The following is a 25,435-nucleotide window of genomic DNA, read 5'->3' as shown; positions in this document are numbered from 1 at the left end:
ACATGTTTTCTGTTCATTCTCCCCATGTCTAAAACCTGCCCTTGGAACTAGAGGTGCACAATTAAGAACATCACCCCTTCCCGGTGTGGGAGCATCTCCTAACTGCAGGCAAATGCCCATGAGAAAACCATTCACTACAGGCCTGCTAGTACAGCCTAAGGGGACGGCTGCGCACCACAGACCTTGCCAGGAATGAGGAGAAAAGGAGGTTGTTGAATGTGTGCGTGTGCGTGTATATGCATGTGTGTGCACGCACGCACTAAGGTGGGGGGAGTGGGGCTGAGAAGTGGCAGGTGGGGAAGCGTGCTGTTCCAGCCCTGCCTGTGACTCTGTCACTAAGCAGCAGCCCTAGCGGTCACCACCCTAGGACGACATGCTAAATGCATGATGTCTGAGAACCACTGGTTAGGCTGCTCCGTATGTTGAAGATTTTGGCAACAGGAAAGATGAGGGATGGTGAGACCAGCCAGCTGTCTCTGTCCTCTGAGCAGGAGATGGTTAAGGTTTGGGCCTGACTGGACAAAGGAACGTGCAGGAGACTAGGGGTGAGGACTTCAGACAATCCTTGCAGATAGATGGTGTGTTTGGGGCTGCAAAGGAGACACATGTGCCACTGGAGCCTGGGAATCAGAATGCTGGTGGTTCAGCTGGTGCTGCAACATCAGGGCAGGGGAGAGGAGGACCTACTTATGACCGTGTTGGCAGCTTTGGTGTTGGGAGAACACCGGGAGGCAGGATGGAGGGGAGACAAAGCTGGCACCTTGGGCAGGAAGGTACTTTGTTTAGCTTGTGGCTTCACCCACAGATAGTGGGGGAGGGCAAATGCAGGTGGGAAGGACAGAGATGGATGGAGGTACAAGAAACCCAACACCAGGCCCAGGGCCCAGCTGGCCCAGAGGCCCTGCTTCCAGGCCGGCGAGCCATGCTCACCTAATTACTCTAACCAGGTCATGGAAGGCTTTGTCCACGTTGAGAGGTGGGTCCTTGGCACTGGTTTCTATGTACGGAATCTGGAAGGCAAAGCTCAACTTGGTAAAAGAGGCACTGAGCTCCACAAAGCCCTTTTGTCTAAAAATGCAAATTCTCAGAGGTCCTGAGGAGCCCTGCAAAGTCCCCACGGAACCCCAGCTCCTACAACCGAAGCCCTCAGTGGCTTCTCATTCTTTAAATTTACAAAGTTTTACTAACAGCTTTTCTGACTCCCCCCACCTCCTTTTTTTTCCCTTTCTGCTTTAGGGCTGCATCTGTGGCATATGGAAGTTCCCAGGCCAGGGGTCAAATCGGAGCTGCAGCTGCCAGCCTATGCCACAGCCACAGCAACACCAGATCCAAGCCACACTTGTGACCTACACCACAGGGGCAATGCCAGATCTTAACCCACTGAGCAAGACCAGGGATTGAATTCACATCCTTATGGACACTGTGTCAGGTTTTTAACCTGATGAGTCACAAGTGGGAACTCCCGGACAGCTTTTCTGATTTTCTCTTGTTCTCTTGTCCCAGAGATATTTAATAGTCCCCTAAAAATAGAATAAAAGTGATCTTTTTATTTATTTATTTTTGGCCATGGCTGTGGCATATGGAGGTTTCTGGGCCAGGGACTAAACCTGTGCCACAGCAGTAGCAATGCCAGATCCTTAACCTGCTGAACCACTGGGGAACTCCAAAAATGATCTGTTTAGACACTTGAGGACAAAAGATTGTTGAACTTATCAAACAGCCATAGGCTCTGATTCTACTAATTTTCCTTTCTGAGATCTATTCCGCAACCTTGGGGAATTCTGCCCCTCTTCCCAGGTCCTCCATGAGGACGTTTTTCTAGCGGGAAAGGCTGAGGTAAGGCTGGGCCCTGGGCAGGACTCTGCACCCTGGCGACGCCGCTTTGTCTGTGCACATGCCTCCCACCCCCAGCCTGCCCTGCCCAGCTCTTGCTTGATCTGCATCCAGGAGCCCAGAGCTCAGCCATGTTTACTGAAAGCTTGAGCCTGCACATTTAAGGCTAAGGAGTCATCAGCCGGCTGGAAGGCAGTAGAATAACTGGAAGATGTGGCCGAGGGGACCCTGTAGGGCCAAGTCTATCCCAAGTCTCAGGCTGGCACAGGGAGAAGAACAAAAGCTCTGAAGGCCAGAACACAGCCTTCTCCTTCAACAGGGACCCCACAAGAGCAGGAGGCTCACCCCCATTCCCCAGTGAGTGGAGAGAGGATGAGCTCTGGACAACATTCACAAGCCTCCCTAGACAAGATGCAGGTAAACCAACTATGATCAGACTGAAGAACTTTGGTAGTTTTCCCAACTTTACCCTGATTATGAAATTAAGGCATTGCATTAAAGAAAAGCACAGTAAGAAAATACAAACATGGTGGGGGGGGGCAGGATAAGCTGCTCTTTTGGAGGCACATGCAAATGATTGCCCAGAACATGTCATAAAATACCTTCCCATCAGTGATCACTGTGGAAGATCAGATGTTCGCACACTGCTGTGGCTTCAAGCAGGGGTCTTACTGTAGCTGACCCAGACACAGAGGGCAGAGCACAAAGGACATGGCTCAGAACTTTGAAATATGCATTTGACACATCTTTAAGCCCCACATAATCCTGAGAGGAAACTGCCTTCCACTGTAGGCTGGTAGGTTGTAGGCTGCTCACCAAGGTGACTTCCGGCTGTTTGGCCTCCCAGGTCTCAACATCCCCGTCACTCATCCTCATATTAACCCTCCGAGGTAAGCAATTCTCTCCATTTTGTCCCTGGGGAGACAGCTCAGAGTAGTGACGTACCTGCCCAAGGCCCCACAGTGGTATTGTCACTGCAGCAGCTTGGGTCTCTGCTGTGGCATGGGTTCAATCCCTGGCCTAGGAACTTCGCCATGCCATGGGCAGGACCAAAAAACATATATATCTGGACCAGGAGCACATTCCACTTCCTCCCTGGCCTTGCATGGACAGGCAGGGGTGCTGAAAAAACCCCGTCAGAGTTTTTTCTAGGCGTGGCAAAAGCCCTCGTAGCTCTGGAGCCAGAATTCCCACAAGGCAGGACAGCATTCTTCCCTGTGCACATCCAGCAGGGAAGCAGGAGGGCAGCTGGGGAAGGAGTCTCTTCACGTCCTGTAATCCTGCCAGCTCAGTAAGTCCAAGGATCCTGGGGCCTCAGACTTCGCTGCCTGCCATTCCACTCACAAGTACACCCGCTGTGGTTTCTCCAGGCACCTCCACCTTCTTTCTGAGGGTCCTGCTTCTAAAGAAACGCTGATGCGCATTATCTGGGTTCTTAAGATTATAGGACTTCATAGTAGTAACAAGACTTAAACTAAGGGAAACCCTGCAATAAATGCCCGCCCCACCAAAGGGCCAGGAAATGCCATCTTCCTGCTTGGGATGGAGGTGACCTGCCTTAGTCAGCAAAACAGGAACTTGCCTTTATTTATTTATTTATTTTGGCTATGTTTGTGGCATAGGGAAGTTCCGGGACCAGGGATCGAACCTGAGCCACAGTGATGACCTGAGCCACAGCAGTGGCAATGCTGGATCCTTAACCCACTGAGTCACTAAGAACCTCCAGAACTTGCCTTCTGAGCTCTAAATTAGGACAGTAGCTCACAGGGCCATTTAGTCAAATGATAAATGAGGCAGCAGCATTCACTGTGGAAGAAACCTCAGCTGAGAGATTGGAGACCTGGGTTCTAGTGGCGTGAGTGAGCACTACTCACCAGCCCTGTGGCTGCTCCTGTGTCTCACTCCCTTTTCCTTTCAGAATGGGGTGCCGCTATCCCCATGTAGCACCCTTCCCCCATCCCCACCCACCCATCCAGGACACCAGAGGGTTTTGGTAAGCGCCTTGGCATTGGCTCGCTGTATGGAGCCCGAGACTGTGGAATGGAAATGGATGTTGGCTGGTGGAGGGCAGGGGCAGGCTCCCGTGTCTGAGGCCCACATCTACTGCTAAACCCGGCGGTCAGTTCTAGTCCTCACCTAGAGATTCCTGAGCACACCTGTTTTGGTCCATCACTCCATCCTCCTTGAGGCATTTTCTTTCCTTGGCTCCCAAGACCCCACCCTGGTCTTCACATGTCCCTTTTTCTGCCTTCTTCTCATCTCCCACAACCATAGCACTGAAGTGCCCCTAGCCTCAGTCCCAGGACCCCTGCCCTACCTACACCCATTCCCTTGGGTTGCATGGCTTTTTTTTCTTTTTGCATATATATACTTCTGTGTATATATATAATTATACACATGAAATTGAAGTGTAATTGACACACATTATATTAGCTTCAGGTGTATAACACAATGATTTTCTATTTGTATACATTGCAAAATGATCACCACAATAACTGAGTTAACATCCATCACAATATGTAATTACAGAATTTTTTTTTTTTTTTTTTTTTTTTGCTTTTCAGGGCCACACCTGCAGCATATGGAGGCTCCCAGGCTAGAGGTCTAATTGGAGCTGCAGCTGCCAGCCTACACCACAGACACAGCAACGCCAGAGCCGAGCCACATCTGCAACCTACACTACAGCCCACAGCAATGCCGGATCCTTAACCCACTGAGCGAGGTCAGGGATTGAACCCAGAACCTCATGGTTCCTAGTTGGATTCGTTTCTGCTATGCCATGACAGGAACTCCAATTACAGAATTTTTTCTTTTTCTTTGTGATGTGAACTTTTAAGATTTACTCTGTTTTCATGGCTTTGCATTCTATCCACATGCTGCTGATTTCCATATTTAACCTCTGGCTGGTGCATCTGATGGCTGTCTTGACACCTCCACTTGATTATTCACAAGTGGAGCTCCTCCAACTAAGGATCTAAATAAATCTCTTGGTCTTCCCTGAGTCCTCACTGCCCTGGTCCCCCTGCCCAGTTTTGGAAGCCCCGTCTTTGGGAGTTCCTCATGCCCCAAACTTGGTATCCTCCTCAAACCCTTTCTCCCTCCCCCTACATCTAGTCCGTCAACAAATCCTGTGTGCTCTCAGAAATAGGAATCCAACCACCTCTTGCCACCTTCAGAGCACCACACTGGTCCACGTCAGCCTGCAGCCCCCCAGACCTCTCTCCACACAGCCACTGGAGGGAAGCCGTTCAGCCATGAGTCAGGTCTTGTCACTCCTCACTCAAAACCTTCCCATGGTTTCCCCTTGTCCTGAGTAAAAGCCCAAAAAGCCTTAAACTCCCACTCTGACCTCACCTTCTGCTACCCGACCCTCCTATTCCTTCTGCTCTGGCCACGCTGGCCTCCTCACACCTCTTTGCTGTTTCTCAAACTCCCACCTCAGGGCCTTTGCACTGATGCTTCCTCTGCTGGAACTTCCTTTCCTCAGACATCCCAAGGACTTGCTCCCTCACCTCCTGTCGGTCCTTGCCAGCAAGCACCTTCCCAGCAGGGTGCTCGCTCCCTGACCACCTCTCTGGAAAAGCCCCCCTCCACCCACGCTCCCTACGCCATCTCTGATTTACTTGTCCCCACAGCACATGTCACCTTCCAACATGCTCTAATTTAATTTACGGATTACCCACAGCCTCCTATCACTAGAGGTAAGCACCCTGAGGCAAGGCGTTCTATGTTCCCAGCCCAGGACTGTTGTGTGAGCACGTTACTAAACTCAGGAGGCAGAGACAACAGAACTGAGTGGCAGTAGCTCCTTTCCTCCACACACAGAGCTGGGCCCACTGGGCGGGCGGAGGGAAGGGACAACGCTGTGGACTTCCCAGGAGGCTGGGATGACTTCTACACAGTGGACCAGTGAGGCCAGGGCACGGCTGTGCCAATGTGGGGGAGGGGTGGGAAGAAGTCCGGGGACCACACCCCCATCCAGTGGACAAAGGGGCATCACAATCAACTGAAAAAAAAAAAAAAAAAAGATCCAAAGCTGCCTGCTGATGTGAATGGGGGCCTGGGCAAGCCTCAATGTGATCACTTACACGGTGGGGACAGCAATGTCTACCTCAGCATGGGGTTGAGGGGGTAGATGCTGGCACAGAGCCAGGCTCAGACAAGGCAGCTGATCCCAGGGTTCTGAGCAGGGCTGGGCGCTGGCTCAGAGAAGGGGACAGAAGCCAACCCTCTGCACAGCCCAACAATGTACTTGCTGTGTCAAGGCCAGGAGGTGGCCTGTCCAGGCCACTGTCAAGGGACCTGCTCCCCCTAGCAGGGCCCCTGATGACTGACAAGAGATACTTCTTCTCTGGCCTATTGTCTTCTTTCACAAAATATTCCGTGGAAAATACTCTGTGGAATCCAGCCCACTGCCTAGGGGGCCTGTGTTCCATTTGCATAGACTAGGGCTGCAGCACTGGTGGGACACTGACGTCCCTTGACATCCCACCCCCAACACACACACAGAGACACACAGACACACGACACCTACATTGTGTTTGGTCGCCATTTCTTTTCCTTGCTCCCTGGTGATTTTCCTCAAATGCATCAAATCGACCTTGTTGGCCACGAGGATCATCGGGAATGACTCCCTGGGAGATAAAGGAACCGCAGTGAGGTTTTGCTGCCCCCGCCCCTGGTGAAGGGGTGCACCCACACCTCAGACTGACTCAGTACATAGCGCCTCCCTGTGGACTGGGGCTGACTTCAGAGTCTTTCCCTCCTCATCTCCAGGAAGAGAAAAGGGGCCTGGGGGCTGCTGGCTGCATTGGAGCTTTAGCCCAGTTGCAAGGCGAGTGGGGAGCCTTCCTGGGGACCCCCTCCCTCAGCACTGTCTAGACCAGTGTCCGGGTTCCTAGATCTGCTTCCTTCCATCTCCTGGTCCCCCTGATGTACCACCTATGCAGGACCCCACACTGCGGCCATCAGCAGTGCCTTGTGAAGAGCACCAGGGCCAGGGGCTGGCACACAGTTGCCACTCATTAAATGTCAGCTGCAAAACCAGGATGGATCCTAGGAGAGGAAGGGAAAGATCAAGAGGCATGTCTGCCTTAAAAATTCTCATTGACAGATGTGGCCAAACTTCTGTGCCAAAGTGCAGAAAATGCCAGTCTCAGAGTATCTTTGTCAGCATTGAGTGTTTTCATTAAAAAATTATAATTAGATGGGTGAAAAGGGGTACTTTATTCTTCTTCCTTGCACATCTCTGATTAGCAAGAAGGATGAATATTTTCCCATATCTGTGTCATTTATGGTTTCTCCTTAGAGATTCCTATAGTCAGGGGCTTCACCCCCATTTATCTCTTACAGCTTTATGTGTATATGTGTATATGTGTGTGTGAGTGTGTATCCCTTTACCTTGAAGAGTTATTCACACTTTGCCTTTGGGATAGGTGTTAACTGGATTTTTCAAATGTATGAGATTTCTGCAAAGCTTGCTGTTTTCCTATTTGTCCTTTCACATTTGCCTCTTTGGGAGCCAGTTAACTGGAAAGACCCCTTGAGCTTAAATCAGACACCTAATTATTTAACTACTCCATATTATGCTAAGGAAAACATGACCTTTTCATTAGGGAAATCTCACAGTCCAATATGATTTTTTTTTTTTTGCTTTTTAGGGCCACACACATGGCGTATGGAGGTTCCCAGGCTAGGGGTCTAATCAGAGCTACACCTGCCGGCCTACGCCAGAGCCACAGCAATGTAGGATCCGAGCCGCATCTTCAACCTACACACAGCTCATGGCAACGCCAGATCTTTAACCCACTGGGCGAGGCCAGGGATCGAACCCGCATCCTCTGGTTCCTAGTTGGGTGCGTTAACCACTGAGCCATGAAGGGAACTCCAGTCCAATATGATTTAACCAATTACAATATATACTGAAGAAAAAATTCACTTTTTCTTTGACTATAATAAAATTTGGTTAAATTGGAGCTGAAAAACAGAGATATTACTTATGGTTCCTTGATTTATGGGTGGGGACAGTTTAGGAGAGATGGAGGGAGCTGACCCCTCTGGCCAAGTAGAAAGATCTAGGGTGGGGGTTGTTGGGAGTCAGAGGTACCGAGGTCTCAATTCAGCTCTGCCCCTTAGCCTCGGCTTTCACCTGAAGATCTGATACAGACAAACAGACAGATCCCATCCTGAGCCAGGCGTAGGGAGGTCTCTGCCCAGCCATCCTCACCTGTCCTTGACACGCAGGATGAGCTGGTGGAAACGGTCCACGTGTTCGAAGCTGGCCTTGTCCGTGACCGAGAAGACGATGAGGAAGCCGTCCCCCGTGCGCATGTACTGCTCCCGCATGGCGCTGAACTCTTCCTGCCCCGCCGTGTCCAGAACTGGGGTGGGATGAGACCATTCAGGGGCTGTCACACCCACCCTGGAGCCCCTGGGGGCCTATGGACCCCCAGGCTGCTGCTTCCCAGGGTGCCTCCATCCAGCTGTGCCCATGAGCTCCTGGGCTGTGCTGGAAGGGTCCAGCAGGGCCTCAGACACCTCAGTGCGAGGCTCTGATTCACTGGTGGACCCACCAATTGAAACCCACAGCGCTCCCTGCAGCTTAGTCCTCTGCCTGCAGAAAAGCCTCATAAAATCAGTGACCAACTCTGCTCAAAATCCCTCTGGAGTCCCCAGACCTGGGCTTGGATCCCTGCTGCTGCCTTTATAAGCTGATTCCTGCGGAAGTCACCTGACTCTGAGCCTCTTCTTCCTCCTGCATAAAATGAACACAATGCCTCCTCTCCCGTGGAAGGAGAGTCCCCTGGACAAGCCTGACAGAAGCCAGAAGAGGCCTTTCCAGGTCAGGAAGGGTGCCCAGTCCCCCTGCAGACAGACACCAGGCAGGCTGAGGGGAAGGACTGGCTCCCTGAGAACCAGACCCCCCACCTCCTAGGATGGGACTGCTACAGAGGTGGTGGGATGCAGGAGCCGAGGGAGCTGGGGAGACAGAGGCTTGGGGGTCCATCTCAGCAAAGGCTCTTCCCCCCAATCCATCCATCCCTTCTCCCTACCCCCACCCCATAAGCCTACTCTCCTGAGATAAAATACCCTCCCAGTTGGAAGTTCCCTTGTGGTGCAGTAGGTTAGGCATCTAGCATTGCCACAGCTATGACACAGCCTGCAACTATGGCTCAGGTTCGATCCCTGGCCCTGCAACTTATACCAGAAAAAGAAAGAAAATGCTTTCCCTGTTTGAGAGAGGTCAGAGCCACAGCTGGTGTGCGGGCAGTGTCTCCCTGTAGACCTGCAAGCCTGACCTGCTCCAGCCCCGTGGGGGTCATGAAGTCTGAATCCCTCATTAGCCTGTGAGCCCCTGCATCCCTCCCCACTCTCCCAGCTCTCTACCTCTGACCAGACCAACTTCCCCTCTCCTGGAAGCAGTGGAGAAGCTGGTTACAGATTTTGAAGCCAGATTCTGGGTTGAGTCTGGCTCCTCATTACTAGAGTATGACCCTGGGTAAGCCCATGTCTCTGTGTCTCCTCTTTCTAAAGTGAGGCTTGTCAGGGCTGTTTTGAATAATATACCCAGGTCCTTAGAGCAGTGCTGGCACAAAGAAGCCCTAGAGAGGAGTTCTCGTTGTGGCTCAGTGGTTAAAGAATCCGACTAGGAACCATGAGGTTGCGGGTTCAATCCCTGGCCTCGCTCAGTGGGTTAAGGATCCGGCATTGCCATGAGCTGTGGTGTAGGTTGCAAATGTGGTTCGGATCCCGTGTTGCTGTGGCTCTGGCGTAGGCCGGTGGCTGCAGCTCCAATTCGACCCCTAGCCTGGGAACCTCCATATGCCGCAGGAGCGGCCCAAGAAATGGCAAAAAGACCAAAAAAAAAAAAAAAAAGAAGCCCTATGGAAGTGGCTGCTATTCACCTGTATCCTCACCTGGGGTGCCCCTCCCACCTCTGGGCCTGGTGGGCCTGGGACTCTTTCCTTCAAACACCCCTCCTCTCTGCTCCCCTTGCATTGACGAGCTGACTGACTCAGAATGCAGCTGCCTGGGCCCCCGTGACTCTCTGCCCCCCCAGACCGATCTTCAAGGCGCTGTTCTCACTGCCCATCAACTGCTGGTTCCAGAGGCAGGGATCTGGTCTGTCACTTACATACTAGGAGCCTGGCACAAACAGTTCTCAAATAGTAGTTGAATGAATAAATGTGAAGTCTATTCAATCTTGTTCATTCATTCATTCATTCAAAAATATTTGAGTGCCTATAATGTGTCAGGCAGTGATCTAGGCACTATTGATACAGGGGGAATGAGGCAAAATTCTTGCTCTCGTGTGGTTTATAATCTAATAGGAAGACAGATAAACAAACGAGTGGATAATATAATTTCTAGTAAAGATGAGTAAATACTATGAAGAACAATATAGCCGGTTGGAGGTAACTGGCAGAAGTTGATGTCATTTTGAGTAGGGAAGGATGGCATCTCTTAGAAGAAACTTTTGAACAGTGGCTAAATAATGGGGAGTGGGCAGCCACGTGGCCTAGGGGAAGAGCTCCTGTCAGAGGGAACACAGAGGGTGGAGGTGTGCAAGTGCAGGCCCACTGGCTGGGGAAAGTGGAGGGGTGGGTGAGTGGAGGATGGGGAGGATGCAGGGGCAGGTCGTGGGGGGTGAGGCTGCTGCAAGGGGTTAAGGCTGATTTCATTCTAAGCAAGACAGGGGCCACTGCATAGAATGGGCAAAAGAGTAACATGATCTATAGGACATTTGAAAAGTTTACTCTGATTGCGGGGAAAATTCAGACCAAACATGGAGGCAGGGGTACTAGTTAGGAGGTTATGCAACAATCCAGCAAGACATGATGGGGGCTGGACCAAGGGTGGGGTGGGGTGCAGTGGATGCTGTGAGAAGTGACCAGATTCAGGCCACTTTCTAAGACAGAGCCAACAGGAGCAGGGCATTCTGGAGCGGATGTGGGGATGAGAGAGAACGGCATTGAAGACCATGGCTGTTTGGGGCCTGAGCCAAATGAATGGTGGTACCATATACTGATGGGGAAGATGGTGAAAACAGGATTGGGCGGCTCAGTTTTTGACTCACACTTCAGAACCTCTCAGACACCTATGTGGAACTTCAAATAGGCATTTGGAGACTTGAGTCAGAAACTTAGAAGAAGGGCAAGAGATACAGATGGAGGAGTTGCTAGTGTGTGGATGGCAAGGAAAGCCATGGATGAGTATCCAGGACCCTGAAGAATCCACATCTCCTCCGGCAGACACTCTGAGATCGTGCCTGAGAAAGTGGCCTTGTCCCCAAAGCCTGTCACCCCTGCACATCTTGTGTCACCCAGCATGGCAGAGGAACAAGGCTTGGCAGACACATGAACCTGGGCTCTGTGCCATGCAGAAGAGCTCTGGTCTCCTCATGTGTGAAAGGGGGGTAGGGCTCCTGGGTCTTGAGGCTCTCTGGCGTCCTAGAATTTTTTGGTCTGGAAAAAAGGAAGGGACTAAGAAAATAGGACCTACAGATGAGGACCAATGGGGAGACTGAGGCAGTCTCCCTAATATTTCTAGGGAGCGGGGAGGAAGCCTGCACCTTTACCCAGAGGAAGTGGTCCTAAATAAATCCCACTGAGAACTGCAATCAACAAAACAGAGGAAAACACCATGTATTTGGCTAAAGTGGGGATGTGAAGGCCTGAACCAAACAGCAGAAAAGACATTCATGTAATATTGTAATTAATATATTCACAAATTTTGAGGGTGTATATTGTCTAAAAAAAAAACAACAAAAAACCCTAGGAGTTCCTGTTGTGGTGCAGTGGAACCCGGAACCATGAGGTTGCAGTTTCAATCCCTGGCCTCACTCAGTGGGTTAAGGATCTGGCATTGCCGTGAGCTGTGGTGTAGCTCGCAGATGAGGCTCAGATCTGGCCTTGCTGTGGCTGTGGCGTAGGCTGGTGGCTATAGCTCTGATTAGACCCCTAGACTGGGAATCTCCATATGCTGCTGGTGCAGCCCTAAAAGGACAAAAGATAAAAACAAAACAAAAAAGCAAAAAAACCCCTAGAGATTTGGGATATTCAAAAGTATAATCAGGAGTTCCCTGGTGGCCTGTGGTTAAGAATCTGGTGTTGTCACTGCTTTGGTGCCAGTTTGATCCCTGACCTAGGAATCTCCATGGGGCGTGGCCAAAAAAAGTATAATGATTCAGAATTTTTAAAAAAACAGTTCAATAGGGAGTTGAAAATCAAAATGGACCCTCTGGAAAGGAAAAGTGGTCATTTCAGACGTTGATGGCCTTAGAAATTATATTTTCCATGTTTTCTAAAAGAATTCCTGGAGGATATACTTCAGCAAACTGAAAAATAGACCGATGAAAGAGAAAGATGAGTGGCATTTTAAACAATGGTAACAATGCTATGCAAAAGAAACAGCAAAACCTAAGAGTTAATTTTAAATAAATACTATAACATATACAATAATATATGTATAAAACACACACATATGTACAATTTGAAGAAAATGAGTGACAATTTAGAACTAAAATCTGTGATAGATTAATATGTGAGGGCAGGGGCTGGAAAAAAATAAGATGTCACTAAAGTTCTTGTCTTATTTGGGAAGAAACTAAAAATACTGATTACATCCAGATGTTGGCAGAAAAATATAAGTATACCCACTTATATTTTTCTATTAACAGTTAGTAGATAGACTAACCACTAGAAGTAAAACTCAAAACTCCCTAATCATTAGAGGAAAGAAAAACAGAAAAGTCAATAGGACCTATCCAAAGGAAGGCAAAAATAAACTATACAAAAGCAAGAAAGTTTAAAAAGTAGACATGAAATAAGATGGCAAAAATAAATCTATGATGAATGGGTTAAGTTCACCTAACCAAAGCAGATACTAAGTACAAAATCCATTTGTCTGCTACCATAAAAGATACATATAAAACAAAATGATACAGAATGAAAAATAAAAGGATGAAAAAGGATATGCCAACCACATGCATTCACAAAACAGAAATCAAGGCTAAGGCATCAAACAGAACAAACAAGGATATTTATAATGGGAAAAAGTACAATATCAAGAAATGCCCAATCAGGAGTCATAAGCATATAAGAATGATGCCTAAAAGTATATACGTATAAAAAAGTGATTTTTTTTTAAACAGTAGGAATTGACAAATCTCATAATCATTGTGGGAGAAATAAACAGTCCTCCCATAGAACAAGTGGTCCTTCACAGTAATAATACAATTCGAAGACACAATCTGAGAGAAAGGAAGAAAGAACTTTATATTCAAACCATAAATAAATATATTTAAAAACACATGTGAAGCAGTCATAAAAACTGGCCATATATTAGGCCATAAATAAAAATTTCAACAAATTCCTGAAAGCAGAAGTCATATGGGCCATCTTTTGCCTATAACGCAATAAGATCAGAAATGAACAGATCAGAAAGAACAGAACTTGGAAATCTAAAAAATAGTGTCCTATAACTCTCTAGTAAAAGAGAAAAGTAAAGCAGAGATGATAAACAATTTAGATTATACGACAATAAACAATAATAAAACCTTCTGGTTTGAAGCCCAAGTAGTACTTAGAGGAAAATTACAGCTTTAAATACACTTCAGAAAATAAGAAAGACTAAAAAGTAACTAAGCATTTAAATCAAGAGGATAGAAAAGAAAAGATAAAATAAAACCAAAGAAAGAAGAAATCAGGAGTTCCTGTTGTGGAACAGTGGAAACGAAGCCGACCAGGAGCTATGAGGTTTCATCCCTGGCCTCGCTCAGTGGGTTAAGAATCCGGCTTTACCATGAGCTGTGGTGCAGGCTGAAGACGTGGCTCAGATCCCACGTTGCTGCGGCTGTGGTGTGGGCTGGCAGTTGTAGCTCCAATTGGACCCCTAGCCTGGGAGCCTCCATTTGCCATGGGTGTAGACCTGAAAAAGCAAAAAAGAAAAAAAAAAAAAAAAGAAAGAAGAAATCATCAATAAAAGCAAAAATTAAGACAATGGGAAGAAGGAAAAAGTAGTTGATATCTAAGAATCAAAAGCTGATTCTTTACTGTACTGCACAGGGAATTATATTCAGTCTCTTGGGATAGACCATGATGGAAGATAATATAAGAAAGGGATTGCATATATATGTATAACTGGGTCACTTTGCTGTACAGCAGAAATTGGCACAACATCATAAATCAACTACGCTTTTTTTAAAAAAGCAGACTCTGAAAAGACCAATTTATTTTTTTGTCTTTTTGCGTTTTCTAGGGCCGCTCCCGTGGCATATGGAGGTTCCCAGACTAGGGGTCTAATCGGAGCTGTAGCCACCGGCCTACACCAGAGCCATAGCCACTCAGGATCCGAGACGCACCTGTGACCTACACCACAGCTCATGGCAACGCTGGATTCCTAACCCACTGAACAAGGCCAGGGATCGAACTCGCAACCTCATGGTTCCTAGTCGGATTTGTTAACCACTGCGCCACAACAGGAACTCAACTCCCTGAAAAGACCAATTTAAATACGAAAAAACTTTTACTAATTCCTATTAGAGAGAGAAAAAAAAAAGACATCTGGAATGAGAAAAGGCCTATGAGTATGGATTATAGATAAATATTTACTTATGAGAGAAAACTATCTGCAGTTTTAACAGCAATACATTTTCAACTCTTTATGATTTAAGAAAACACAAATGAACAAAACTAGCTCAAGAAAATACACAAGGAATTCTGTCATGTCTCAGTGGTTAACAAACCCGACCAGCATCCATGAGGATGCAGGTTTGATCCCTGGCCCTGCTCAGTGGGTTAAGGATCCAGCGTTGCCGTGAGCTGTGGTGAAGATCGCAGACGTGGCTTGGATCCCGCATTGCTGTGGCTGTGGTGTAGGCCAGCAGCTGCAGCTCTAATTCCACTCCCAGCCTGGGAACTTCCATATGCCATGAGTGCGGCCCTAAAAAGACCTATATATATATAAAATGCCATAATAATTATTAATAAATAATATAATCATTAATAATTAATAATATAATTAATATAATAATCACTATTATAATATATTGAAATATTATATATATATATATATATAAAACCCAAACAGGTGAACAGTTACCAGTGAAATTGAAGAGACAAAACTACCCCACAAGAAGCACAAAGCTAGTCTAATAATCTATAAATTGCTCCAGAGCAAGGAAATACAGGAACTTTGCAGCTCATTGTAAGAGCCTAGCATAATCCTAGTAACTACCTGGACAGAAACAACATGTGGATGCATGGTGACTGCCAGGCCCTCCCAACCTTTGAGGGACAGAAGCAGCCTGCAGGTGGGAGCTTAAGAGATCCAGCCATCCACTTGCCAAGTATTTCCTGAACAACTTCCTGCGTGCCATCCCTCTGCTGCTTGGTACTCTGGGCAGATAAAGAATAAGATACATCTCCCTCTCAAGCCACTCAGAGGCTAGTTGTGCTGACGCATCAAGAAAAATGACAATACAGGACAGAAAGTGATATATGCTATTGGAGATCTAGGGAAGGGGTGGGGTCCCTTCAATTTGGAGGGATGATGGAAGGTTTTAGCAAAGAGAAGACATTTCTCCTGCACTTGATGGAAGAAGAGAATCTGACCCAAAAAGACAGGGCCTAGGGAAAGGCCTCCCAGGCAGAGAAACGTCATGAGCAAGGGCCTAGGGGTTGGAAAGGAGAGAGCAGTGAGGAAGCTGCTGTGCTGGGGCAGAGGAGACCAGAGGCTGGGACCTGGATCCTAAACTCAAATATTAGAACTTGGTGGGTGCTGGGAGCTAGCGAGATTCCAAGTGGGAAGAGAGAGAGTCAGAGGAGAGTGAATTTGGCACTCAAAGAGGGAGGGGACTGAAGGAGGCACTTGTGAAGAGCGGGAGGGACCTGGGTGCACACAGAACACAGAGAAGGGGCCAAGGGGAAAGAGGAGAGTTGAGGGCACCTTGGAAATTCCCAACTTGGGGCCCCAGGAGGGCAGGTGCAACCAGGGAGGAGGTGAAGGCTGAGCTGGGTTTAATCAGGTTTGGGATCCGTCTCTTGCCCAGCCCTCTGCGCCACACATCCTGCAAATGCGTGGTCACAGGCCCCTTGTCAGCAGCTCTGCCTCCAAGACTTCCTGGGGGAGGCTGAAGGGAACAGGCAGCTGAGCTGTAGAAAAAAAATCAAGATTCTGCCCACATCCCCCATGCCTGATGTCAGGAAGGTAGGAGGACTCTTGAGACAGAAAGTGTTAGTCACTGTGAGAGGTGTTCTGCCAGTGTCCGAGTGTGTGTGTGTGTGTGTGTGTGTGTGTGTGAGAGAGAGAGAGACAGAGACAGAGACAGAGACAGAGACAGAGGCAGCCAGGCTGGAGAAGGAAGGAGGACAGAGAAAGATTCTGGAGACAGAGAAGGCCAGTGCTGCATACTGCCTTCCACCCTGCCCCCATCTTCCCACCCGGAGCAGGAGGGGCCCAGCAGTGTTGCTGAGGAGGGTTTAAGTGGAAACCGGGGAACTGCCCTTGGATCTGGTGGATTCCAGAGGCCAGGCCTACACGCTGGCAGGGATGTGGTCCCAGGCAGCCGGACAGCCAGCACGGACACAGCTCCAGCCCGGGTCCCTACTAAGCCCTCTCCCCACCCTCTTCCCGAGGTCCCTCCCTCTCTGTCCTCTTCATCCTCCAGGGCAAACCCTGGCATAGGGTCTGGGAGCTCTGGCATTGACCCATAGCCTAGGGCACGGTCCCAGGTCCCAGCTCATTGGCTAAAAGCCGTCTTTGCATTCTTCCTGGGGCTTTATACACACACCCTTGGGGAAAGGGACTATTGTCCCCCTAGCACAGATGTGGACGCTGAAGCCCTGAGAGTTAAAGGGATCTGCTCAAGGCCACAGGCTGGGGAGGAGGGCAGTCCAGCTCCCCAAGGCCTGGCTGCCTCAGCTCGTCCAGTCTGTTTGCTTCAACCAGAGGGTGTGGGTCTGGCCAGGCATGTGCCCAAGCCACGACCTCCAACTAGAATGTCCTCTCCCCCGCCTCCCCAGCTACCCTCCAGCAGGGCTGCAGCCCGCCTCCTCTCCTGAGGGCTCCAGCCTCTGATCTCAGTCTTTGAACCCTGATGTGTGTGTGGGGCTGTGTGTGTGTGGGGGGGGGCTCTGGTTCCTCCATGCCTGTGCCTCTAGGTCTGGCTCAGCTCCCCAAGCAGTGGGTGGAGTCCCAGAAGATGGGAGTCTGGCTTTCATTTCTCTGGGTCCCTCCAAAGCTTCAGCACCCAATGAGGGCTCAAAAAAATCCTTGCAGAATGACAAATCATAGGCACGCTACAGGAAATGCAGTTATTAGGCTCAAGTGGCCCACGCCAGCTGTAAGGCAAACCACTAAAAACAGACTTTGAAAGTCCTATAACTCATCCATCAGAGTGAAGTAAGGGCTCTGGAATATGAAACAACAGAGATGATCATTTCTAGAGATAACATGCCTCCAGGGACCGTGTCTGGTGTCTTCTACGCCTCTCTCATCCACAGCACGACAGACTACTAGAAAGTCAGGCAGGGAAGCCTGGACTCTTCCTAGGAAAAGACTGCAATTTAAAAAATGCCACCTTGGAGTTCCTGTTGTGGCTCAACAAGTTAAGAACCCGACAGTGTCCCTGCGGAAGCAGGTTCGATCCTTGGCCTCGCTCAGTGGGTTAAGGATTTGGCATTGCCATGAGTTGCAGTGTAGGTTGCAGATGGGGCTCGGATCTGGCGTTGCTGTGGCTGTGGTGTAGGCCGGCAGCTACAGCTCCAATTCAACCCTAGCCTGGGAACTTCCATATGCTGCATGCGGGACTGTAAAAAGAAAAAAAAAAAGTCATCTTATTGAGGATCAATAGTGATGAGGGGTCCCCTTTTTGGGTGAGGGTATGTATGGGATAGGCTGGGTGCCGGACAGAGAACTGGATGCATTGTACAGGCACTGTTCCCAGAAAAAGGGCTGCTTTTTCCTTCTCCAAAGCGCTGGCCCAGCCTGGTGAGCCAGGCACTCTCTGAGGGGGAGGGAGCTAAAATCCCGTGGCAGGCACCAGGCACCAGCTGGCTCCCTGGGGGAAGACTCCCTCTGGCACTGGCCCCAACCTGGAACCAATGACCTCAGGACACAGCAGGGGGAAGTGCGGCCCCAGGGCCCCAGGGGGTGCTTGTTCTCAAAGCCACACTACTGCAGCTGGGGGAGTGGGGTGAAGGGGAAGAGATCTGGAGACACGGGTTCATGAGGCCCACCCATGGATCCCCTGATTTGATGAACATGTCACTGGTGTGGGTGCACGTCCTTTTAGGGAGAGGGTCCAAGGCTTTGTGGGATTCTTAGAGGAGCCTGGACAACCCCCCCTAAATCCACCCCCCCAAGCCACCCCACTGCAATGTCACTCTCAGAGCAGTGTGGGGGCTCACCCATGTAACCAGGAGCATCCCAGAGACCAGTGGGGGCCTGGGAGGGGCCTGGTCATGGAGAGGAACTGGGAGGTGAATTACTGGCCTGCAGCCCCGATCTCCACCCCACAGCCACTCAGGGCGGGGGTCAGCATTTTACAGGGGAAGAAACAGAGGCCGGGCAGGGACAACCTGCTCAGGTTCGTACTGCTAATGAGCAGCAGGCACCTGATTTGAACTCAAGTATGTCTGGGCCCCGATCTGGCTCTGCTCCTGGCATCTCCTGTCTCTGAGAGGCTGGCTGCAGGGCCCTCAAGGCCTGTGAGAGGAGCAGGCCTAAAAGGAGGGGTGAGGACAGGACACTGAAGTTTGTGGAGGAGGAAGACAGAGGCTGGAGGTGATGCCTCCTACCCTCACCCCACCTGGTTACCCCAAACCCTCCCCCTGTGCTGGCCTGGCTCCCTTGCAGCAGCTCCCAGGGCCTTTAGAGCATCCAACAAATCTGAACGCATCCCTCCCTGTCCCTCCACTCCTAGGCCACCATCTCCCACCACCTCCTCTCTCTGCAAGCCTCCACCCCCAGCTGAGGATCAGACACAGATCACTGGGAGCTCAACTCCACAAGCTTCCAAACCAAGGTGACTCAGAGACATACGGCAGGCGAGGAAGGTAAAGTGGTGCAGCCACTCCAAAAATAGTTTGGCAGTTCTGAAAAATGTTAAACACAGAGTTAGCACATGACCCAGAAGTTCCACTCCCAGGGATGGACCCAAGAGATGTGAAGACACGTGTCCCCATAAAAACTTGCACACGAAGGTTCATAGCAACATGATTCATCATAGTCCCAAAGTGGAAACAACCCAATTGTCCATCAACTGATGAATGGACAAACAAAATGTGGTCCCTCCATGGACAGCTGACCCTTGAACAGCACAGGTTTGAACTGCGCAGGTCCACTTCTAGGAGGGTTTTTTCCCCCCAATAAATACACAAAAATATATGTGTAGAACATCGTGTACAAGACTTGTATTGAAGTGGACAGCCTCACCTTACCTGAGACAGAAGATGAGTGATATTTACAATGTTACTGTGTTTGTTTTCGCACTGTTTTACAGCTTTGCTTTCAAAAAATGACATTACCATACAGTATGTCTGTCCCTTCCCTCTGCTTCCCTCCTTCCCTCTCTCTGTTTCTCTCTCTCTCTCTCCTCTCTTTCCTCTCTCTCTCTGGTAATTAGAAAAACTGCATTATCAGTCTGTCATCACAGGTGAGAGGTTTTTTTCAAAAAACGAACAGTGGAGTTCCCGTCGTGGCGCAGTGGTTAACGAATCCGACTAGGAACCATGAGATTGCGGGTTCGATTCCTGCCCTTGCTCAGTGGGTTAACGATCCGGCGTTGCCGTGAGCTGTGGTGTAGGTCGCAGACGCGGCTCGGATCCCGCGTTGCTGTGGCTCTGGCGTAGGCCGGTGGCTCCAGCTCCGATTTGACCCCTAGCCTGGGAACTTCCATATGCCGCGGGAGCGGCCCAAAGAAATAGGGAAAAGACAAAAAAAAAAAAAAAAAAAAAACGAACAGTGGCGTTCCTGTCCCATGAGGACGTGGGTTCAATCCCTAATCTCACTCAGTGGATTAAGGATCCGGCATTGCCATGAGCTATGGTGTAGGTCACAGACACAGCTCTGATCTGGTGTTGCTGTGTCTATGGCATAGGCTGGAGACCCCTAGCCTGGGAACCTCCATATGCCACGGGTGTTGCCCTAAAAAGACAACAAACAAACAAACAAAATGAACAGTGTTTCCAATACTACATTATGACTATGACTGTACTGTATGCTATGAAATTTTTATAATGATTCATTCATTAGTGTACAGGCTAGGCTACTGTGAAACAATTGTGTCGGGTACACCAGGCTACCATAAAACAGTCATACTGCTGCTTATTTGTTATCAGTGCATGAATCATTACACCTGTACAAAAATATGAATTTCCTTTTCACAGTACCCTTTCATTTTTGCTTTGTAGTACTAGTAATACATATAACATCTACAGTGTTTTGTTTCATGTAAGACAAAATTGATGTAGGTGCTGACAGACAGATAAAACATAAAAGGTATGGATAAATACAGTATTGTAAATGTATTTTCCCTTCCTTAAGATTTTCTTCATAACATTTTCTTTTTTCTGGCTTACTTTATTATAAGTCTACAGTTTGTAAGATGTGTAACAAATAAAATATGTGTTAATTGGCTGTTTATGTTATTGGGAGGCTTTGATCAACAGTGGGCTATTGGCAGTTAAGTCTGGGGGAGTTGAAAGTTACATGAAGGTTATATGAAGATTTTTGACTGCGAGAGAAGTCAGCACCCCTACCCCCCATGTTGTTCAAGGGTCAACTGTACTAGAAAATTATTCACACATAAAAAGGGATGAAATTCTGATACACGCCACAACATGGATGAACCTTGAAAGCATAGTGCTAAGTGACAGAAACCAGACATAAATGTCACACACTATATGATTCCATTTATGTGGAAAGTTCAAAATAGGCAAATCCATAAAGACAGACAGAAGATGAGGGGCTTGGGGCCTGGGGACTGGGGAGGAAGGCGGAAGGACTGCCAGAGGGTATGAGTTTTGGGAGGATGATGAAAATGTAGAAGAGATAAGACAGTAGTGATTCCGAGGATTGCTGATGTGTGGATCAATCAGCAATCTGTGATTATACAACTCTGTGTATCTATTATCAGCCACTGAACTGTACACTTTTAAAGGATTTTACATGGGAATTATATCTCAATTTTTAAAAGTGTATGAAGAGAAAAAAACCCACCTTCCTTCTTTGAAACGTGTGCTCTGCCGACCACTCTGCAGAGGGTGACCCAGCCTGCTCTTGTCCAAGACCATCCTCCTCCCCTGAGCTGTGCACCGGATCCTGTCACCTGTCACCCATGCAAGGACATTGCTGCTACTTTGTCCCCTCTCCCTCCTGCATCATCCATTTCTCTCTCTGATGGTTCATCCATCAGTATGTAAACACAGTATAATTTTTCTCATCTTAAAAAAAAATAAAGCCAAAAAATGTAAAACTAAAAAAAAAAAAAAAACCCTCTCTTTAAAATTTTTTTTTCAGGGCCTCGCCCATGGCATATGGAAGATCCCAAGCTAAGGGTCAAATTGGAGCTGTTGGCCTATGCCACAGCCACAGCCACAACAGATCTGAGCTGCACCTTTGACCTGCACTGCAGCTCACAGCAACGACCAGCCAGGGACCAAACCTACATCTTCATGGATATTAGTCAGGTTCATTACTGCTGAGCCACAACAGGAACTCAAAAAAGACCCCTCCTCGGGATTACACAATTTAAGTAACCCCATATGTGCCAGAAGGGAAGCCCACAGACTGGAAAATAACTGTATCACAGAGACTCACATATAAGAGTAAGAGTTCTGAGCCCGACGTCAAGTCCCACACCTGGGGATCTGCATTGGGAGAAAGAGCCCCCGGAGCATCTGGCACTGAAGGCCAGTGGGGCTTGTGCACAGGAGCTCCATGGGACTGGAGGAAATGGAGACCCCATTCTTGAAAGGCGCACACAGGCTTTCATGTGCACTGGGTCCCAGGCAAAGCAGAGGCTCCATAGGAATCTGGGTTGGACCTGACTGCAATTCTTGGAGGATCTCCTAGCAAAACAGGGGGCGACGGTGCCTCATTGCGAGGAAAGGACATTGGAGGCAAAGCTCTCCGGAATTTTCATCAGTATATGTTCCTCTGGAGGTGGCCATTTTAAGAAAATCGGACCCCACCCATCAGTGCTGAGAATCCCCAGGCCAGGAGTTCCCTTCATGGCTCAGCAGAAACGAATTTGACTAGCATCCATGAGGATACAAGTTCTATCCCTGGCCTTGCTCTGTGGGTTAAGGATCTGGCGTTGCCGTAAGCTGTGGTGTAGGTTGCAGATGCAGCTCGGATCTTGCGTGGCTGTGACTGTGGGGTAGGCAGTGCCTACAGCTCTGATTTGACCCCCAGCCTGGGAACCTCCATTTGACTTGGGTGCAGCCCTAAAAAGCAAAAGCAAAAAAAAAAAAAAAAAAGGGCTACTAGGGAAATGGACAATAGCTGGAAGGAGATATGAGGGCAAGAGGAGGGTTTTTTTTATTATTACTCAATGAATTCTATTACATTTATACTTGTCAACAATCATCACAACCATATTTTATAGCATTTCCATTCCAAACCCCCAGTGCATCCCCCTACCCGTCTTATTTGGAAACCATAAGTTTTTTAAAGTCTGAGTCAGTATCTGTTTTGCAAAGAAGTTCATTGTGTGTGTCCTTTTTTTAGATTCCCCAAATAAGTGATAGCATATGATGTTGGTGTCTCGTTGACTGACTTGACTTGGCACGATAATTTCTAGGTCCATCCATGTTGCTGCAAATGCCGTTATTTCTTTCCTTTTAATGGCTTAGTAATATTCCATTCTGTACATGTACCACATCTTCTTTAGTCACTCCTCTGTTGGACGGACATTCAGGTTGTTTCCATGTCTTGGCTATTGTAAATAGTGCTGCAGTGAACATCAGAGTACATGTGTCTTTGCGAGTCATGGTTTTCTCTGGATAAATGCCCAGGAGTAGGATTGCTGGATCAAATGGGAGTTCTATTTTCAGTTTTCTGAGGAATCTCCATACTGTTTTCCACAGTGGTTGCACCAATTTACATTCCTCCAATAGGGTTCCCTTTTCTCCACACACTCTCCATCATTTATTGTTTATAGACGTTTTGATGAAGGCCATTCTGGCTCTTGTAAGGTGGTACCTCATCGTGGTTTTGATTTGCATTTCTCCAATAATGAGTGATGTTGAACATATTTTCATGTGTTTCTTGGCCATATCTATGTCTTCTTTAGAGAAGTGTCTGCCCATTTTTTGATGGGGTTGTTTGTTTTTTTGGTATGGAGCTGTAGGAGGTGTTTACAAATTTTGGAGATGAATCCCTTGTCAGTGGATTCACTTGCAAAGATTTTCTCCCATTCTGTGGGTTGTCTTTTTGTGTTGTTTAGGGTTTCTTTTACCGTGTAGAAACTTTTAAATTTAATTAATTCCCATTTGTTTATTTTTGTTTTTATTGTCATTACTCCAGGAGGTGGATCTGAGAAGATATTGCTGTGGTTTATGATGGAGAGTGTCTGGCCTAGGTTTTCCTCTAAGAATTTTGTAGCATCTGGCCTATATCTAGGTCTTGAATCCATTTGGAGTTTATTTTTGTGTATGGTGTTAGGGAGTGTTCTAATTTCATTCTTTTCCATGTGGCTGTCCAGTTTTCCCAGCACCACTTATTGAAGGGACTGTCTTTTCTCCATTGTATATTCTTGCCTCTTTTGTCATAGATCAGTTGACTGTGGGTGTGTGGGTTTAACTCTGGGCTTTCTATCCTATTCCACTGATCTATATTTCTGTCTTTGTGCATATAGTTTTGATGACTGCAGCTTTGCAGTATAGTCTGAAGTCGGGGAGCCTGATTCCTCCAGCTCCAGTTTTCTTTCTCAGGATGGCTTTGGCTGTTCTGGGTCTTTTGTGCTTCCAAACAAATTCTAAAATATTTTGCTCTAGTCCTGTGAAAAATGTCCTTGGTAATTTGATAGGGATTGCAGTCAATTTGTAGATTGCCTCGAGTAGTATGGTCATTGCGATAATATTGATTTTTCCAATCCAAGAGCATGGTATGTCTTTCCATCTGTTTGTGTCATCTTTGATTTCTTTAATCAGCATCTTACAGTTTTCAGAGTACAGGCCTTTTGTCTCTTTAGGTAGGTTTATTCCTAAGTATTTTATTCTTTGTGATGTGACAGTAAATGGGATTGTTTCCCTAATTTCTCTTTCTGATCTTTTGTTGTTAGTATATACAAATGCAGTCAATTTCTGTGTATTAATTTTGTATCCTGCGACTTTGCCAAATTCCTGGATGAGCTCTAACAGGTTTCTGGTAGCGTCTTTAGGATTCTCTAGGTATAGTATCATGTCATCTGCAAACAGTGATAGTTTTACTTCTTCCTTTCCAATTTGGATTCCTTTTATCTCTTTTACTTCTCTGACTGCCGTGGCTAGGACTTCCAAAACTATGTTGAATAGTAGTGGCGAGAGCAGACATCTTTGTCTTGTTCCTGATCTCAGGGGGATTTCTTTCAGCTTTTCACCATTGAGAATGATGTTCGCTGTGGGTTTGTCATATATGGCCTTATTATGTTGAGGTAGGTTCCCTCTATGCCCACTTTCTGAAGGGTTTTTTTTTTTTTTAATCAGAAATGGGTGTTGGATTTTGTCAAAGGCTTTTTCCGCATCTATTGAGAGGATCGTATGGTTTTTAGTCTTCAGTATGTTAATGTGGTGTATCACACTGATGGATTTGTGGATATTGAAGAACCCTTGCATCTGGGATAAACCCCACTTGAACATGATGTATAATCCTTTTACTGTATTGTTGGATGCGGTTTGCTAGTATTTTGTTGAGTATTTTTGCATCGATGTTCATCAGTGAAATTGGCCTGTAGTTTTCTTTTTTTGTGGAATCTTTGTCTGGTATTGGTACCAGGGTAATGGTGGCCTCATAGAATGAGTCTGGGAATGTTCCTTCCTCTGCAACTTCTTGGAATAGTTTCATAAGGATAGGTGTTAGCTCTTCTCAAAATGTTTGATAGAATTTGCCTGTGAAGCCATCTGGTCCTGGACTCTTGTTTGTTGGAAGTTTTTTAATCACAGTTTCAGTTTAGTACTTCTGATTGGTCCATTCATCTTTTCTATTTCATCTTAGTTTAGTCTTGGAAGATTGTACTTTTCCAAGAACTTGTCCATTTCTTCTAGGTTTTCCATTTTATTGGCATAGTCTCTTATGATCTTTTGTATTTCTGTGATGTCTGTTATAACTTCTCCTTCATTTCTAATTTTATTTTATTTTTTTATTTTATTTTTTTGTCTTTTTGCTATTTCTTTGGGCCGCTCCCGCGGCATATGGAGGTTCCCAGGTTAGGGGTCGAATTGGAGCTGTAGCCACGGGCCTAAGCCAGAGCCACAGCAATGCGGGATCCAAGCCACATCTGCAACCTACACCATAGCTCACGGCAATGCCACGACGGGAACTCCATTTCTAATTTTATTGATTTGAGTCCTCTCTCTTTTTTGCTTGCTAAGTCTGGCTAAGGGTTTATCAATTTTCT

The 25,435-nt window shown here is 47.5% G+C and overlaps 1 protein-coding gene across 10 annotated transcripts in view; it reads right to left on the bottom strand.

Moving 5' to 3' along the window:
- The window catches only part of MRAS (muscle RAS oncogene homolog), a 73,651-nt gene that overhangs the window by 3,719 nt on the left and 44,497 nt on the right, over positions 1 to 25,435 (bottom strand). For 7 of the 10 annotated variants that reach the window (XM_021069517.1, XM_021069515.1, XM_021069513.1 and 4 more), the window contains exons 3-6: positions 8,060 to 8,213; positions 6,368 to 6,467; positions 2,650 to 2,748; positions 931 to 1,010 (exon numbers count right to left, since the gene is read on the bottom strand). In XM_021069517.1, coding sequence (XP_020925176.1) covers positions 931 to 1,010; positions 2,650 to 2,748; positions 6,368 to 6,467; positions 8,060 to 8,213 — 433 coding nt within the window. The remainder of the gene's footprint in view (positions 1 to 930; positions 1,011 to 2,649; positions 2,749 to 6,367; positions 6,468 to 8,059; positions 8,214 to 25,435) is intronic. The other 3 variants (XM_021069520.1, XM_021069521.1, XM_021069519.1) reach the window with 1 other exon arrangement.

This window comes from Sus scrofa, chromosome 13, assembly GCF_000003025.6.
Source record: "Sus scrofa isolate TJ Tabasco breed Duroc chromosome 13, Sscrofa11.1, whole genome shotgun sequence".
In the NCBI taxonomy this organism is placed as follows: domain Eukaryota; kingdom Metazoa; phylum Chordata; class Mammalia; order Artiodactyla; family Suidae; genus Sus; species Sus scrofa.
This window is presented reverse-complemented; position numbering and strand designations above follow the sequence as displayed.